Raw genomic sequence first — 18,274 nt, forward strand, 5'->3', positions numbered from 1 at the left:
AGGTGTGACAACGTCATGTTAATTGTTTATGTTTTGTTATTACGCTTTGTAACATTACACTGCACATCATGACCTTATATTACATTGTGTTGCGTAATGATGTCATGTTTATTTAATGTATGTTTTGTTACGTTCCATTTTTTTCTTTTTACAGTAGGCTGCGCGTTACGTACGTTAACATTACATGTTCATTTAAATGTCTCGGTCTGTTTATCGCCAGGGTACCCTTCCCCGCCATTTTGTCCGGCCGGAACAAAGAGTAATCATCTATAGGCCGGTCTGCCTGTCATTTTAAACGAGCTTCTCTTTGCGCTTCCGTCGACAAACTTTGACCAACATTCACTCCATACTCAATACTTGAATACATATTTTCTCATTTGTTTTTGTTGCAATGCTGGCCCGTCAAAAAGTCTTAACGTGAACCCGGGACGTTAGCCTCCGTTGTGTTACATTTCAAGTGAAGCTACACAGGCGTCAAGTCACATTATGAAAAGTCACACGGGGTGCACGTCAACATTTTTGGCGTGATTCTCAAACGAGCACCAGAGGTCGTCGTCTGGCGCTCATTTTCTTCCCGATCGCCGACCTCATGGATGATTTTATCATTAATATGTGTAGACATGCCACTTTAACTGAATAAACTGTATTCTTTCTCCCGGTTTTCAGTTTGGATTGAATAATTCATAAACAATTAAATTCCTATTCAAGACAAATGATTTGCATGGCCCTTTAGAGAAACGGATTGCCCGTCTCTGACTTGTTGTATGAGACCCTGCGATCAGCTAGCTTACTTTTAGGGTTTGCTGCTTACTGCTTTCGGGTAAGCACATATTTAGACGGACCATCGCAGCCGCGGCGCAGCGACACGGAGATCAGCGTGAGGTTTATTTGCACATGTAACCCCACGAGGGGTGCCCCCACGAGGGGGGCGCTTTCACTCACATCATGTCATGATACAGCGGCGCCCCCAAGTGGAAGACGTCAGATCTGCCATAAGAGGGCTTTCAAAGCCACATCCCAGTAAACATTCTCACCAATGAATCAATTCATCAATACAAGTCCAATCAGATCTTTGAGAGGGGATCATTGAAAGGTCAACGTTCTCCTCCTAAATGTTTTGAGGAGAGAATATTCAGAGGACGACGTTGACTTGGGAACGTTCAACAAGAGGAGAACTTTGAAACAAAGACACTGCTGCGAGGTGAACGTCAAGGGCAGAATGTTAAAGAACGTGGAGGGCTGGAAGATTGGAGAACGTTGTGAGCAAGACAACTGCAACTCTGATTTGAGAATGTTACGAAAGTGGAGAGAGAATACTGACGAGGGCGCCAGAGGGATGCCTACAAAAATGTTGGAAGGAGAACATTGGGCCGGCGTCTGTTGGACCACGAAGCCTCTTCTTCTTCTTCTGCTTCTTTTTCTTCTTCTCCTTCTCCTTCTCCTTCTCCTCCTTCTCCTTCTCCTTCTCCTCTTTCTCCTTCTCCTTCTCCTTCTCCTTCTCCTTCTCCTTCTCCTTCTCCTTCTCCTCCTTCTCCTTCTCCTTCTCGTTCTCCTTCTCCTCCTCCTTCTCCTTCTTCTCCTTCTCGTTCTCCTTCTCCTCCTTCTCCTTCTCCTTCTCGTTCTCCTTCTCCTTCTCCTTCTTCTCCTTCTCGTTCTCCTTCTCCTCCTTCTCCTTCTCCTTCTTCTCCTTCTCCTTCTCCTCTTTCTCCTTCTCCTCCTTCTCCTTCTCCTCTTTCTCCTCCTTCTCCTTCTCCTTCTTCTCCTTCTCCTTCTCCTTCTCCTTCTCCTCCATCTCCTTCTCCTTCTCCTCCTTCTCCTTCTCTTTCTCCTTCTCCTCCTTCTCCTTCTCCTTCACCTCCTTCTCCTTCTCCTTCACCTCCTTCTCCTTCTCCTTCTCCTTCACCTCCTTCTCCTTCTCCTTCACCTCCTTCTCCTTCTTCTCCTTCTTCACCTCCTTCTCCTTCTTCTCCTTCTTCTCCTTCTCCTTCTCCTTCTTCTTCTTCTTCTTCTTCTTTTTCTTGCTGCTTGAGAAATGTGCTTGCCTCATGTTGTGTTCCCAGAATAGGCCAAAGACTGGAGCATGCGCTGGTTCTTGTCCAAACTTGAGCCAGCGTCTCCTCCTCCCCGCCCGAGCGTCGGCATCTCCTTATTGAGGACCGGTAGAAGGAAGGAGGGTTTGCGTCGCCGAGGCGGGCCCAGCGCCGCCGGGGCCCCGCCTCTCGCCGGCTCCTCGGCCAATGAGGCGGCCCGACGGATCGCGTGTCACTATAACAGAAGAACATAATCAGCGCGGCAAGTTTGCAGAACCTGACAGCCGCTCTGAGCCAGCGGGGACCTCCACGCTTCACACGTTCCTCCTTCTTTTCTCCTGTTTAGCTCAGGTAAGAAAGTCCCAAATCCCGATCCTAATCCTAATCCCGCTTCTACGGCCCGAGAGTCCAATAGTCCCGTAGTCCAGTCGTTCCCAACCAATGCGCCGTGAGAGGTCATCGGCTATCAAATTTCACTGAATTAGTCCGACAATTCTTTTGGACTCCTTTGAACGTGTCTTTGTTCAACTAGCTATGCCGGCGACGCAGGACAGCCGTCCGTCCAATCCACTTGGAGGTTCCCGTAGAACCGCTCGTGTCGGATTATATCGGAGCCGTCGCGCCTTCCAATTTGCGCTCTTGGTTTTCACGTCGTGCTTTGTGTTGGAATGTTTGGAGGTTGTCGAGGGTCCGTTGAGAGCGGGGTGGGGTCACCAACACGCTCGCCCCCCCCCCCAAGCACCACATGACAGCCCGCTGGCCTCTACTAAAAATCGCTCAGCAGTGATGGGACATTGTGATTTCCTAGGAATGTTGTACAAGTTGATATGTATCTTTTCCCTAGCCGTTGTTGATCAGTATTTAGACAAGTCATGAACATTATCAGTGTTACATCAATATTATTCGTCGAAACATCCTTTCAGGAGTGGCCTTTTGCAGTGCTCACTACCCAAGACGTAGCTCTCCGTCTCAAAAACATAAAAGGAAGCCGCTGACCCCTGATTTAGAGGTTCTAGTAGAACCTCCCGTGTTGGTCTTAGTCCACTGAAAGGTTCTGGTAGAATTTTCACCCTTGCCCTCGACGGTTCTTCAACTTCTGCCAGTGTCGTCTTTGATGTTGTGTTATGCCTTGGATTGTTTGGAAGGCGTCGGTCAATTAAGACGACCTCGTAGCAGAACTTCCAATGTCGTCTTTTAATGTTTGTTGGCTCAGTCAAAGCGTTTTGTTTGCTTCCTGAGGGATCAACGGCAGATGGTTCTGATGGTTCTGACGGTGTCATTTTTCACGGTTTGACATCCCAGTGGGTCGCTAGCGTCTATTTTCGAAGCTGCAAATGGGCGTGGCATGCGGCCACATGGCGGCGGGATCAACACTTTAGCGCCGAGACGGACGGCAAAAATTCTCCAGACGAGATGAGCTCACGTCATTCGCGCGTTCCCATCGTCGGCGTTGGGTGGGGAGGCGGGACGCCAGGACCTTTTTACCTTCTGAGGTTTCTTCCGAAAGGCAAAGTCAGCAGGGAGACGTCGGGTCGGGACGTGATTGAAGGAAGCCAGCGGGCGGCCGCATAAGAAAGCGGCAGGTGGAAGGACGGGACCTCCTCCAAGGAAGGAACTGAATCCCATCCCGGCGTTCCGGGAAACCCGAGCCGGGCGGGCGGCGCACAGCTGCGACTCGGAAATAGACGGAGGAACGCGCTAATCGGAATAATGTGTGCCTAAGCTCCTCCGCTCATTGGATCAACTCTTCGCTCTGTCACTCACATGTAGCATCGACGCTATGCTACGCCGTGCCATTCGATTCGATTAGGTGCGCTCATCTGATCGGATAATCTGTAAACATCACCATATGATCCTTGATTCTATTTCAATCTATTCCTCTTGAGTCGATTGAACGAGGGCAAGTTGATCACTGGCACGATACGAGACAAAATGGTCTTTCTATTCAATTCTGGGCAATTGGACTCGATTTGTCCGCACCGGAATGCAATACTCTATTGCATTTGAGTCCAGTCGATTCGGTTAGGTCGTGCTCATGTTCACGCGATGAAATGTGACACCATAGGATTTGATAGGATAAGATACTACATTATGACTAATGTGCCGTGCTCCACGCTTTGTCTGAGCCAAACTGTTGCCGGGCCAGTCAACCACACACACACGGTCGTTATATTCTGGCTGACGCGTGACTAATTCTCTTGTGACTGCAAAGTGGAGGACCAATGTGCTCTTCTCCGATTGGTTAAACTATTGCTGGCCAAGTTAATCACATCCTCGATACGACACGACACAATACGATACGATGCGATATGATGCGACGATATAATACTATCCGATGATATTTTGATTAGTGTGCCACTCTCTGTTTTTATTTGGGCAAACTGTTGCCGGGCAAGTTAAGCACAGCCACGCTATGATGCGATATCATGCAGTATTACTCTTACTGGCCGTTTTGGTCACCAAGATACGATACAACGATATCGTGTTGTATTATGTTGTACTATGGCTAATGTGCTGTCCCTTTTGCAGCCAAATTAATCACAGCCATCATACGATTGGATATGCTACAATCTTAAAACGATCGCGCGGCTAATTTCTCAACGGATTGGAGCACCTGTAACCGGCCGAATTAGTCACAGCCGCGATACGATACGACAATATGATCTTCCAGCTATTGCGCAAATAACCTCTCATCTGATTGGATGGACAGTCAACCGAGCATTTATCGCTAAAATATCGTATGTTGCCTTACGTTACCATACACGTCAACCGCATTGTATGCCCCAATACGAGAGCATATTCTATGATATGGTATTATATGATGGCAGCACTCTCATCTGATTGGACAACGTGTTCCCAGGCCTTTTCATTACAATACCAAACCATACAAGAATATTATAATAGCTTTTATGATATGTGAAACGCCGTCAGTTGTTGCCGTTGTTGGGCCGTGCCGACGTGGTGTGGGTGGAGTTTTGTGTCTCGTCTAATTTTAAACTGTTGACAATTTTTTGCTAACTCGAAACTTCGGCCATCCGACACCGGTGGAAGCCTTGCACATTTTTATACTCCTTTTGGTTTCGGGGGGGCGGGGGGGGGGGGGGTGGCGGTTTGATGGTCAAGAGTGTGCGTGTGGAGGGACAGCGTGTTAAGTGTGTGTGTGTGTGGAGGGGGCGGGGCTTGTTTCGGTTATTTTGAAGCTGAGCTTTAAATAAAGGCAGCTTGTCGCTAGGTTGGTTCTTCTGAAGCCAAAGACGTCTTCAGTAAACGTGTCCAAATAAAGTGAGCGCTTTATGAAAATGTGACCCAATAAAAGTCATGTCGAGGTTGACGTCAAGCTTTGTTGTTTGACTTGCAGGTTCTAACGTCCACTTTCAACATGTCCGACACCGAAGACTAGTAAGTCTGAAAACGTTTGCATTTTCCTTCCCGCCTCCTCCTCGCTCATCTTTTTGTGTCTTCTTTTGTCTCCTCTCCCAACGTTGTGTCCTCTTTTCTATCCTCGTCCCCTCCCGTATTCTTTTTGTCCTCATTTCCGTTCTTGTATCAAGTTGTCTCTTTTCTCTCATCGCCTTGAGTTTTCTTCTTGTTCTTTTCTCTCCTGTCCTCTCATCTCTTCTTGTGTCCTCTTTCATCTTGTTCTCTTGTTCTATCTTGTCATCTCTTCTTGTCCCCCTTTTTATCTTCTTGTCTCCTCGTGTCTTTTTCCTCTTCTCTCTTGTCTTGTCTTTGTTGTATTTTGCCCTCTTGTCTCCTCTCCTATTCTCTTGTCTTGTCTTTTTCCTTCTCTTGGTGTCCTGTCCCCCCTCGCGTCCGTGTTTTGTCCTTGGAGGTGTCCTCTTTTCTCCTCGTCTCCTCTCGTTGTATTCTTTTTCTAATGTTCTTGTCTCCTCTTAGGTCCTCTTTTCTCTTTTATTTTATCTCTCTTCGTGTGTCCACTTTTCGCTCCTTGTCTCGTTTTGTGCCCTCCATTTGTGTCCTTTTTTAATCTTATTGTCCACTCTTGTGTCCTCTTTTTGTGCCCTCTTTTCTCTTTTTGTCTTGTGTCCTCTTTTTGTGTCCTCTTTTATCTTATTGCCTCCTCATCTGTCCTCATTTTGTGTCCTCCTTTGCGTCCTCTTTTTACCTTCTTGTCGCTTCCATGTGTATCATTTTTTACCATCTTGTCTCGCCTTGTGTCCTCTTATGTTTGTTTGTGTCTCTTATTGTGCCCCTATATACATCCTCTTTTATCTTCTTGTCTCTATTTGTCCTGTTTGTGCCCTGTCCTCTTGTGTCCTTTTTGTTTCATTTTGTGTTCGCTTTTCTCGCCTCATATCCTCTTGTGTCCCTTTGTCCTCTTTGTGTGTCCCCATTTCTCCCATTTGACTGATCTTGTGTCTTTGTTGTGTCCCCAGCGATCAGGCAGAGGGTAAGTAGTATCAACCGTCATGTGCTCCTTTCTTCCTCGCACCACGACCACCACCACCACCACCGCCATCATCATCATCATCATCGTCCTTACCATCATCATCACAATGGTCCTCATTTGTCTGTCTTTGCGTGCTGTTGGGGGTCTGGCTTGACTCCTCAGGCCCCCCGGCCCCCCCCCATGGCGGCGGCCGCAGTCGCTCGTAGCGTCGCAGCCGCCGCCATCGGCGTCTCGGCATGACGGCTCGCATGGATCCCGCCGGTGTACCCGCATTGTTCACCCGCGGGTACACGTGGGATCTGTTTTGTAAATGTCCTTCTGCTCCTTCTCTTTCTCGGACCGACGTGAAGAGTACGATGGTAAGACCCTCACACTAACCCGCGCTAACGTCTTGGTTTTGTGACTTTGTCTCGTTAAATTAACCCCGCCTGAGCCGCGAGTGGCGCCACCGACGCCGTCTCCCAACTCTTTTGAACCCCCGACATCCTGTGGGACCTCGCGTCCTTGTCCACTTCTGCCCCTCCTTTAAACTTACTGTTTCTCTGCTAATGGTTCTCAAACTGGGGTCCAAAAGTGCCCTGTCATTATCATGGCTAACAAAAAAAAAAACGACGACAAAAGAGGCATTGTTCCAGAAATAATCTGGATTTATTCCTCCCCCAAACAACAAAATGTTTCTTTGGTGAATAAAGGTGTCTTTTCCAGAAGAAAAGAGAGAATAGTTTGACTTGAATATCATAATACAACTACAGTGGTGCCTTGAGACACAAGTTTAATTTGTTCCGAGAACCACGCTTGAGACTAAAAAGACGCGCAACTCAAATGGTGTTCTCCCATGGAAACGATCGGAAATGCCATGAATCCGTTCCAGCCTTCCACCAAGACAGAATTGCTGTCATGTATTTTAATGATGAAAAAACAGACAGCAATGACATCATGACGTACAATTCAAAAGAAAGAATCTGTTTTTGTTACGCCGCATCAATTGAATAGTCACTGTGCTGCTCGGAGGATAAAGGATATATGACTGTGAGTACTGCTATATTATCTTACCGCAGCTGTTGCTGCACCGTATGTGTTCAATCGGTTGCTTAAAGGGTTGATGCTAATTAGCGTCAGCATTAAACTAGCGGACTGTAATTGTCTTTGATGTTTAGTTTGAGAGTAAACTTCATCTGGGAGTGGCGGTAAGAAGCTTCAAGCCTCTTTTTGCAGCAGATGTTCGCTATCAGCCCAAGTGCGTACAGCGTCATACTGCGCTTGTGTCTCAAGTCTGCGCTTGCAAGTCAAAGCATTGGCCTTTTATCTCAAAAAATGTGTACATAATCCAGTCACTCGTATGTCAAGGCACTGCTGTATCTTGGGAAAATAGAATTTGTTTTGTGTAAGATTACGACATTTTATTCCAAAATACGTCTTTGTTCTCGTAAGGAATGCTACACATGGAGATGATGCTGAATTGGCGTGGGGGAAAAAAATTCTCCTCCGACCCGGCGGGTTTGAGAACCAAGCAACACCTGCGCTAAAATCGCGTCTCTTTGCCTCCATTAACCGCACGTGGTGTGACCGTAGCGGAGGAGCTAGTAGAGGAGTTAGAGCTGGCCCCTGAGGCAGAGGCAGAATCCGAGATAGAACCAGAACCCGAACCAGAAGCAGAACCCGAGGTAGAATCCGAACCAGAGGCAGAGCCCGAGGTAGAACCTGAAGCGGAAGCAGAGGATGAGCACGAAGGTATGTGGCATGGACGGGAGAGGGCGGGGCTTATTCTATCATCCTTTGCGCTCCACCCACGCTAATGCTAATGCTAACTTACCTTCCTTTCACCTCCAAAGAATGGGAAAGACTCTTGAATTTGTATTTTCTCATGTAGCATTTTTTTTTTTAAACTCTGCCTTACTTTTCTATGTGTAAAAGTCTCCCTTGCTTGAAGTTCTTGGTTCCAAAACTTCCCCCAAAAGATTTGAGGCGGCAGCGGGCAAGGCAACCGAAAGATAAATTCACTTAACACAAACGGAATCCAAATGGGGGGGAACATTGAAAACAAGTCGAATTTTGTTGCTAGAACTCACTGACTTTGGCAAATGGCGCCGGCCCGCTGAAAGATCCTTCCTGCATAGCGCTAAAGGCAAACAGCTTCAGAAAAATCACGCGAGATGCACAACTGACGTGTGTTGCTCTTGATGATCTGATCCAAAGCAACACGATGTTTTTTGCCTGACTGTTGCAAAAAGCACACACACAGCAGATCTAAAGCTGCTGTTTGTTCTTTTGATGATTTCTTACAGGAGATCATTCAAATTAAAGCTGCTTCTGTTCCTGCGTTAATCTGATGATGACATTCATCATCCAATTCACGCTTTGAAATGATCTAATGGACACAATTGTAATTCAAAGTCAAGCTGCTTTCTTGCCTTTGATGCAATCATCATCTTCATTAAAGCTGCTTTTTTTTTTTGCTCCCTCGATGATGTGACGGCATACAGTAGAACAATCATCATCACCCACCGCCACAATTCAAGCTGCTGTCTTTCTTGTAGGAAATAAGTGGCTGTTTTGCACAACATGTAAGCGAACAAAACAATCGTACCTCCGATTTGTTTTGCCTTGGACAAGCTAATATGCTAACAACCTTAGCCATGACGATAGCGCTAATCACGCTAACAGCGGTAGTTGCCGCATTAGATGATTGGAGGTCAATCATCAGCACAAAATGGATGCCAACTTTGAGCTTTTTAGCATTTAGCTCAAATTTGCTTGTGGAATTTTTGCTGCTTCCCGTGCGCCGACGCTAACACTTTTATTTTCTATTCTGCCTTTGTTCTGGACGCTTGCTGCATGCAGAGGCCTTTGAAGAGGAAGGTACGTTCTTTTCGACGATTTCGACTCTTCATGTTTCAACTTTGGAGCAATCATGTCCAAAGTCTTTTCAAACAACAAAGAAAAGTGTAAAGGAAAATTAAAAAGAGCAAAAAGTGCTCTCGGAGAAAAAGGGTGAAAGAATATGAGATGCTAACGACGCCCCACCGCCCGCCCGCTCGTCAGCTGCATGGCATGAAGCAGCCGGCCAATGGGAGAGGACCCTTGTGATCATGTGACCTTGTCCGTCCTGTAGACAGCGAAGACAACGACGAGTTTGGGGTCAAGCCAACGAGAAAGACACCACACGTTTTGTTAGCGGTTAGCCATTAGCGACACTGAAGAGATTCATTAATAACACAGTGAACCCTCGCTATAGAAATTGATTTTTTTTTCTTTAATGATTGCTCATTTGAATAGTTTAAAACCAAAACGGTGATCCCAAAAACATTTGAATATCATTTTGTAGTCATCTTATGTCACATCATTTTTCACGGGATTTGACTTAAAAATTGCACCGGGAGTGCGAAGATGCCAGCAAGCGTGTAGCTAAATTACTAGAGATTATCGAAATGTCACTATCAAATATTTTTGGAATCGATTATTATATATGCTATTCCATGAATTACTCAGTCGGATAAGAATGTATTTTGCATTCAAATTTCTTGCAAAATAATTATTTTCCAATGGCAGTTTATCAACCGATTATTGGCTCTTGATGGCTCTAAATGACTGTCATATCAGTTGTCCATTCATTTGATGATGGATTATTTGTCGATAAATCAATTAATTTGCAATTTAATTGCAACATGTAGATACACCTGTTAATTTCTTGAGAATTTCGTTTAAGTCCACTAGCTTAATGCTAATGTATAACTGCGACTTTACCGCGCACTGAGCAGCACCTCATATAAAGACATCTTCTTCTTGCTGTTAGTCACACCGCAGTCTAGCAGTGAAGCTCAGTGCTGCCAACTGGAATGTTGTGGCACAACGTGGTACTACACTGAAAGGTGCACAACTCGAAAAGTTGGACTCGCTTGCGCTCTGTAAAAATTCATAAATTTTTTTTTTTTTAAAAAGACGATTGCCAAAAATGCGCAGCGCTATAGCGGAGGTTCACTGTAACAATCTTTTAATATGTTTGCTCCTTTTTCCCCTTGAAACTCTAATCACCAATTAATCTTTTGAGTGGGTGAGAGACTTTAATACGTTTGGCTTCTAACAGCATTAAATGTACTTGTGCCCTCCTCCTTCTCAACCGCCGCCGCCACCATCTTGATATGCGTCCTGCAGAGGAGAAGCCAAAGTTCAAGTAAGTCACATGACAGGAAGAACCTTCAGCTCATTGCAAAAGCGCAAGGATGCAAAGCAAACACTCTTGTTCCATCCTAGGATGAGCGCTCCCAAGATCCCCGATGGCGAGAAAGTCGACTTTGATGTAAGTTGCTGGCAGAAGGGAAAGTAAGCCAGCCACATTTGTGCCAAAAGTCAGCAGGAAATCTTAAGTCAAGTTCAAGTTCAAGTGTCAAGCTAGTCCAGTCAAGTCATGCAATCTTGTTACACTCTAAAAACACTTGGGTCAAAAATAACTATTTTGGGGTTACATTTGACCCAATTGTTGTGTTCAAAAAGGACCGACCCAGACTTGGGTCGATTGAAACCCAAAAATTGGGTTATTCACATTTGACCCAACTTTAAGGGTTAAATGAACACAACAAATTGGGTCAAAACAATGCAAATAACTGGATGATTCCACTATCTATCTATTTCATTTATAATGCGAAGGATACTGGAAATGCAAATCAGTGCATGAGATGGATACATTTGTAAAATGGTATCCAATTTATTTCAGTTGTTTAAACCAAGCATTGAAAAACGCACAGTTCTTGTGAAGCATCACATCCTACAATGGCAGCAGACTAATGCTTTTTTTTTTTTTTTTTTTTTTTAACGATTCCAGCGCTCGTCCTGTCCAACACACGCGCTCAGTTACGAGCAATTCGTTTTCAAAAGATTACAACGTGTGAAGTGCCTACCAAAACAGTGTGATAAATGAAGAAATCCAAATGTCAAACGTGTGGTTGGCTTGACCACCATGCTGCGTGCGTAGACATGAACAGTATGTCGCTGGCTGTCGTGGCCGCCGGTCATACTTAATTCAAGTGTACATCCGGCACCTGTAAGGTTGATTTTTGACCCAACGTAAGACATTACTGGCATATAACCCAATATATGATTTCATTTGAACCGACAATCGGGTTATTTTATAAGAAATAACCAAGAATTTTGACTCAACACAAACAATCCAAAAATTGGGTTAATGAAATAACCCAACTGTTTTTGGAGTGTACAGTGGCGCCTTGAAGAAGCAGGTCAATCAACAATTTATCATGTTCTAACGTTCTTTTTCGAACATTTCAAATTGCTGGCTAACTGCCACCTACTGGTGGTTGCGCGTCAGTAAAGTTATTTCCAAGCTTGAAATTGACATAGGAGCAGCATCAGAGCCTCCCCCCGCTAACCCCCGTTGAAAAACATCATTGACAAGTATACTCGTCATTGGCAGTGAATGAGTTAAATCGCCACGAATAACTGGACACCACTTTGGGTAAGTTTGAGTAAACTTTCTTGACGGGACACTTTTTGAAAGCGACTAAGTAAAAGATTGGCCCCCATTTTAGTTGAAGTCTCTCTTTTGTACGTCAAATATTTCAAGCGTACGGAAGCGTGGGGCTGCCAATGGGGACTCAACATTTTTCACATTTGAACATACTGCCGTCATTCGGACGTGCTGACGATTGTGTTCGAACATATTTGCTAAAGTCGTTGGAAAGTACTAGGAAAACATTTTTTTTTTCTTTTGACATTTTTTTTCCCCATAAGTTAATACACACCCACGGGGGGTGTGGCATTATGGGAAAAATGCTGCTTTTAGCATTTAACCTCGATTTGCCCAATATGTTCCAACAGCTTCCCCAAATAGGTATTAACAATTTTACCAACCGGTTCAAACGACGTAGGCCAGTCAAAAATGTTGCTTTTGAACTTGAAAATTATTTTCTGTTGTCAAGTTCAACAACAACTAAAAAGAACACAGTACTGTCAAACAATCACGTGCTGCCTGTAACTTGTTGTCGCAAAAGACAAGTGATGATTTGATTGATATTTTTGACACCAATTGGCCCGTGAGAATGTTGTTTTTTTTGTAATTTTTGGGACAAGTACGGGCTGTAAAAGTCGCTATTCGGGTCTGACGGTGGTCTGGGTGCGTTCAGGACATCCAGAAGAAGCGTCAGAACAAAGACCTGGTGGAGCTGCAGGGCCTGATCGAAGCCCACTTTGAGTGCCGCAAGAAGGAGGAGGAGGAGCTCATCGCCCTCAAGGATCGGATTGTGAGTGTGGCCGCCAGTCGCCTCACACGCAAAACATTGGCAGACTGGGACACCTCGGCACGCCCAGTCCAAACACATGGCTGCAAACACATCCCTCCAAACACATCCCTGTTTACCTTGCGTGTTAAGTTCAAATGAAGGAATTGCATGACATGCTACACACGTCATTGACATACAGATTCATATTAGTATAATTAGTATATTCATATGTTTTTTTTCAGTAGCAATCACACTTCCTATCATAGAAAATTCTATATATATATATATATATATATATATTTTTTTTTTTTTTTTTTATTACGTATAAGATTTTAGAAAATATATATTTTTTACTGGATTATGAGTTACTGTGAAACATTTGATATTTAGAATTTGTTATTGATATTTAATTGTTTTATGATTATTATCATTAGAGCTGCACAGTTGTAACTATAAACTGACAATATTTTTAATGTGTTATTCAATTAATATTGAATATTATAATATTCAGGATTTATTTTTGCTATTTAGGTGAAATATGTCCTTTTTAAACATTTATTTTTTCACTATTGTTATTATTATTATGGGTTAATTATAAATGACTAAGTTATTTTTATGTTTTAATTTTTATTACATTATGTATGAAATGATGAATTATTATATCAATAATCATTTTATTTGTATGTATTTTTTTTAACACTTGTTGCGCTCAACTTCCTGCAGGAGAAGCGTCGCGCCGAGAGGGCAGAGCAGCAGAGGGTCCGTGCCGAGAAGGACAAAGAACGCCAGGCCAGACGTGAGGTCTGTACCGCACCGCGCACCACGTACCCACCACCGCGTTCCCCCACCGGCCCCCGGCCCCCCCTCACTGAAAAGCCAAGCCCCGCTATTGCTTTGGCGCGTGCAGGAGGAGCGTCGGATCAAGGAGGAGGCGGACGCCAAGAAGAAGGCCGAGGATGAAGCCAAGAAGAAGTCTGCCCTGTCCAACATGGGATCCACCTACAGCAGCCATCTGCAGCGGGTACGCGTGCCATCACCACGGCAACGCAACACTCCATCTTTTCATCATATACTTAACATAACCACAAACAATTCGCAGGGGTGCTCGGATGAGTGTGGCGTGCAAGAACTAGACGGGCGCTTACAAAATATCGCCGGGTTTTCCCGTCCCAATACTTTTGTCCACATAATGCCACGTAATTAACTTTTGGAAAATAAATTGTATATACCAGAGATGGGCAACTGCTGGCCTTCAGGGCCACAATCGTAAAAATAATTGAAAAAAAAAAAATTGAAACCTACAGAAAGTAGATAATCATTCAATGCGTGTTTTCCATGTAAAAGGGGGGAGGGGGAAAAACATGAAAATCCCCAAATATGAAAAAATATTGAAAAATAAAATCAACAAAAATCTGCCACATGCAAATCCATGGGTGCCGAACTGTGAACGTGCCGGCTTCAACTGCAGTTTTAAGTAGCAATATCACCGATCATCACTAGATGGCAGACATCTTTCTATATGATCAAAAATGAAATGTATTAAGAGCACGTATTTTATCCATATCTCAAAGAGCATTTTTTGTCATACAGTACAAGCTGGTTAAGAGGTCCTATGTGGACCCTGGGTAGCATTTATGAAAAATTGTGGCCCCCTCCTGCATGAAGTTGCCCGTTCCTGGTATACACAAACACAACACCAGCGCCAGCACAGTGGAAAACATCACCGTACAATACACTCATTTCCAGCGATTAGATAGGGACCAGCCTGGCTGGACAGCCATTGAAATGCATTTTTTTTTTTTTCAAACCCCAAAAATTCAAGAATCAAGGATGCTGATACTTATTCAATATACGTTTCCTACAGGGGGAATTGTTCCACCGCAAAACAAATAACATCTGTGAATATCAAATGCTGGGGTTGACTGTTCTCTGTTTGGATTTTTCCTGCTACAGTTCACTCTTTAGCCTGATGGTGGTGCTAAATGGCAGCCAGCGAAACACGTTAAGTCAGAAATGTTGGATGGATGGAAGGTCAAGCGTTATAGATGGAGAACAATAGAAGATGGCCGCATTGGCCAAAGGAAGGGACGTACGCGCTGACCTCGGCACGACTTTTTGTCTCCGTCAGGCGGACCAAAAGCGAGGAGGAAAGAAAGAGACGGAGAGAGAGAAGAAGAAGAAGATTTTGGCCGCCAGACGCAAGCAACTCAACATCGACCATCTGAATGAGGACAAGCTCAGGTAGCATTCTCGGCTACATAGACTATTTTCCAATGGTATCAAACCTTGCCATTGAGCGCTGTTATTGTTTGCAAAACGTACACGCAACATGGCACGCTTCGCTCATGTGATCCCGACATGATCGCGACGCCGACATCGGTTTGTGGCGCTCAAGCTATCCGGTAGCAAATGAGACGTCGTCTCGCCAAAATGGCTTGCTTGCCCTTTATGTCGCTTGCGCTCATTTTGTCGTCTTTGTGAAAACGAGCCCGTTTCCATCAGCTTTACTTTCACCCGTGTAGGTATATTGTACATTTATATTGTGGCAATTTCATGTACATTTTCCCCCAAATTGGCATACGATCACAATATCGGCTCTTTATTGTTCACGGTTTGTCTTTGTTTATTTTGATATGTAATCCATCGTTTTGGGTGTACAGTATATTGTTCTTTTGACATCGAATTTATGATGATATAATTACGTTGTCATCATTGATGTTGGCAAAATACCGCTGGTCCGACGAGCATGGTACGGTAGGTTGTTTGTCTTTGTTTATTTCAATTGTTGCAAATGCTTTGAAGGCTTTTTCTGACATGTTTTACCTTCAACGTACGGTTTCAGGTTTTTTTTCGCACAAGCTTTATATTGTGACGCTATCGCCAACCAATGATTGTGTTCCAGGGACAAGATCAACGAGTTGTACGACTGGATGTGTCAGCTGGAGTCGGAGAAGTTCGACCACACGGAGCGGCTGAAGAAGCAGAAGTACGAGGTGAGTGTCGCCGCCGCCCGAAACAGCACGCCAAAAACATCAAAAATCAAATTAAAAAAAAAAAAAAAAAAAAGAAAGAAAGAAAACTTCACATTGGACGTGGTCTTTGCGCCCCCACAGGTCACCACCTTGCGCAAGAGAGTGGAGGAGCTCAGCAAGTTGTAAGTAATGCTTTAGCATGTTGTAACTACAGCGCCGCCTCTGGTCAGAAGGACACATTGCAACATTTCACCAAAATCCTTTTTCATGACATTTGTTGTTATTGTTTGCATTTGTTGACGTGCATTAGTTTAAGGGGGGGGGCTGCCGCATCAAAAGCTGGGCGATATTTGAAGCGAAAGACTCACAGTGGCATGGAAGCCTCCTTGTTGCAAAAGTCTCCTTTTAGCACCTTCCAGGACCTTTTTGGAGCTCCCTTTAAAGTGGAAGTCAACCCAAAGATATTCTCATCTCAGGGGGCGGCCATTTTTGTCTTCTGTCGACGGAAAATGGCATCACAGCTGCTCACAACGACCAATCACGGCTGACCTGTTTTCTGAATCTGAGCCGTGATTGGTCGCTGTGAGCAGTTGTGATGTCATTTTCAGTCGACAGAAGACAAAATGGCCGCGCCCAGAGATGGTTAAAAACGAGTGGATTAACACTTATTCCACAAACGCAATACTTATCAGAATGCCCCGTTTCAACTAGTGGGCTTGCATCAAACATATTCTTGAAAAAAAAAAAAAAATGTTTGCGTTGACATCTCTTTAAGGACCACGGAAGCCTCGCGCATTGAAAGGAGATGCGTGCACACATGCTAAGAAATCACTAACAAGAAGTGTTATGATCATGTAAACATTTTATTGTTACGATTCTGATCAGATTTCGTTAACTTTATTTTTACTGCATATGAATGGAAACGAAAAAAACAAACCACTTTTTGAAAAAAAAAAGGTCTCACGACACGCTAGAGTAGATGGTAACCTTCTGCTAACGCAATGACGCATTACGTTCAGCTCCATTGATCAAATGTTATTAATAATAGCAGTGTATACGTTTCAAGTTAAGCAAAAACGCTAACATGCTAACGTGTCTTTATTTGTCCGTTCCACAGCAGCAAGAAGGGAGCTGCCGCTCGCCGCAGGAAGTAGACGCCAAGTTAGCCTAGCTGAGAAGACGCACCGCGTCATCGTGCTGAGGATCGTCATCGTCATCGCCAACGTTAGTAATAAAAACACGTTGGAACTCCTCGCTCTCTCGACTGTTTGGTTCTCAGTATTTTTGTAAATAAAGTTTGACTCTTCAAGACGACATTTTGGCGCCTCGTCCTCATTCTGCGATATGCTAACAGGAAGACCGATGCTTACGCTAAAGAAGCCCAACGCTGCTGCCAAGCTAACACATCGGCTGGAACGAAATATAAACCAAAGAGAATTACACGTCGTGTACATAAAAACACAAAGCTTTGCCTTATTTTTGAAAAATATCTGGTTAGCTTATTGCTAACAAACAATGCAAAACACCCTTGACATGCTAACAATTGTGGTTTTAGAGGCAACAGGTTGACCAATAGTACGAAATCTTACGCAGTCACTTCTGGAGTAGTAGAAGACCAAGTTTGTTCTTCCTCGTTTTGGGCTATTCAACTAAATTATTCAGGGGGCCACAATATCAAAAAGCCGGGGGGCCGGGGGGCCGGACCGCCACAGTGACCTGTAGTGGTGCAACGGTTCGCATAAGTCACGGAGCGGATCGTTTTTCGGGTCAGATAACAAAAAAAAAAGAGTGATAGAAATGTATCTTGATTTATTTGATGAAATGCTTTTGCCCGTAAAAGAAATAAAAGTAAAAATTGTATCCATGGTAGAGTGTATAAAATAAGGTATCCTATCAGACATTTTGAGCTGGATGTTTTCTTAAAATTATTTAATGAGCAAAAGTGGTTTGTAAAACAGATGAAGACAAAGTTTTATTTAGCTAGGTTTTTTTTCATGATGATAAAGACCTCAAGGTGCAATTTAAAGCACATTCCTTTCCTTTAAAGATGGAGAGTGCATTACAATGAAAGGAGGCCCTTATGAAAGCCTTGCCTTCATTTGACCCCACGCCCGTACGGCCTCATGGGGGAGAGAAGGGCAGATCTTGTTGAATCATTTCATCTCATCTTTTCCCGCAAACTCCCATTTTCTTGAAAATGGGACTGTCAGCACATTTTTGTCCTCCAATATATTGAATTCATTGTCAAAAATGACTTTTTTCATGAAAATGAATCAGACTTGATCCATTTCTTTCATTCACTCCTCTCTGCAATTCTGAGAAAGTGTTTCTGAAGAAAATCCCACCAACAAAGTGTGTCTATTGACTGATCCAATATTGAAAAAAAAACAAGACTTTTTTTTTTGCTATCGATAAAAATGCCCTCTTTTCCTCAACTTTAATTATGACATTTGCTGAAAACTGTCCTTAAACGGTATTCTTTGTTGCCCACGTGGACAAGGCCTTGAACAAGAACGTCACGTTCGTTCCGCCGCCGACGTTGCGTCATCAAAGATCTGGAAGGGGTCAAAAGCAAAGCAGACGTGACGTCATCGAGCCCGACCGACCGAGGGCGAGAAACGGAGGCCCGGC

At 44.1% G+C, this 18,274-nt stretch overlaps 1 protein-coding gene across 6 annotated transcripts; it reads left to right on the plus strand.

Annotated features, from left to right (window-relative positions):
* Window positions 1-1,807: 1,807 nt before the first annotated feature.
* Window positions 1,808-16,959, plus strand: LOC147149341 (troponin T, fast skeletal muscle isoforms-like). 6 transcript variants are annotated; one of them, XM_086028428.1, is made up of 14 exons: window positions 1,808-2,381; window positions 5,389-5,429; window positions 6,428-6,441; window positions 8,014-8,172; window positions 9,283-9,300; window positions 10,594-10,612; window positions 10,693-10,738; window positions 12,576-12,692; window positions 13,395-13,472; window positions 13,579-13,692; window positions 14,800-14,912; window positions 15,574-15,664; window positions 15,785-15,825; window positions 16,761-16,959. In XM_086028428.1, the coding sequence occupies exons 1-14, from the start codon at window positions 2,238-2,240 to the stop codon at window positions 16,795-16,797; spliced, it is 1,032 nt and encodes a 343-aa protein (XP_085884554.1). In that variant the 5' UTR covers window positions 1,808-2,237; the 3' UTR covers window positions 16,798-16,959. The 6 variants fall into 6 exon arrangements, with proteins under 6 accessions (XP_085884554.1, XP_085884555.1, XP_085884558.1 ...); XM_086028430.1 differs by lacking the exon at window positions 1,808-2,381 and adding an exon at window positions 5,214-5,312; XM_086028429.1 differs by lacking the exon at window positions 8,014-8,172 and having other exon boundaries at window positions 1,821-2,381.
* The last annotated feature ends 1,315 nt before the right edge of the window (window positions 16,960-18,274 follow it).

This window comes from Filicampus tigris, chromosome 4, assembly GCF_054856515.1.
Source record: "Filicampus tigris isolate MCC_2025a chromosome 4, RoL_Ftig_1.0, whole genome shotgun sequence".
Taxonomy (NCBI): Eukaryota; Metazoa; Chordata; class Actinopteri; order Syngnathiformes; family Syngnathidae; genus Filicampus; species Filicampus tigris.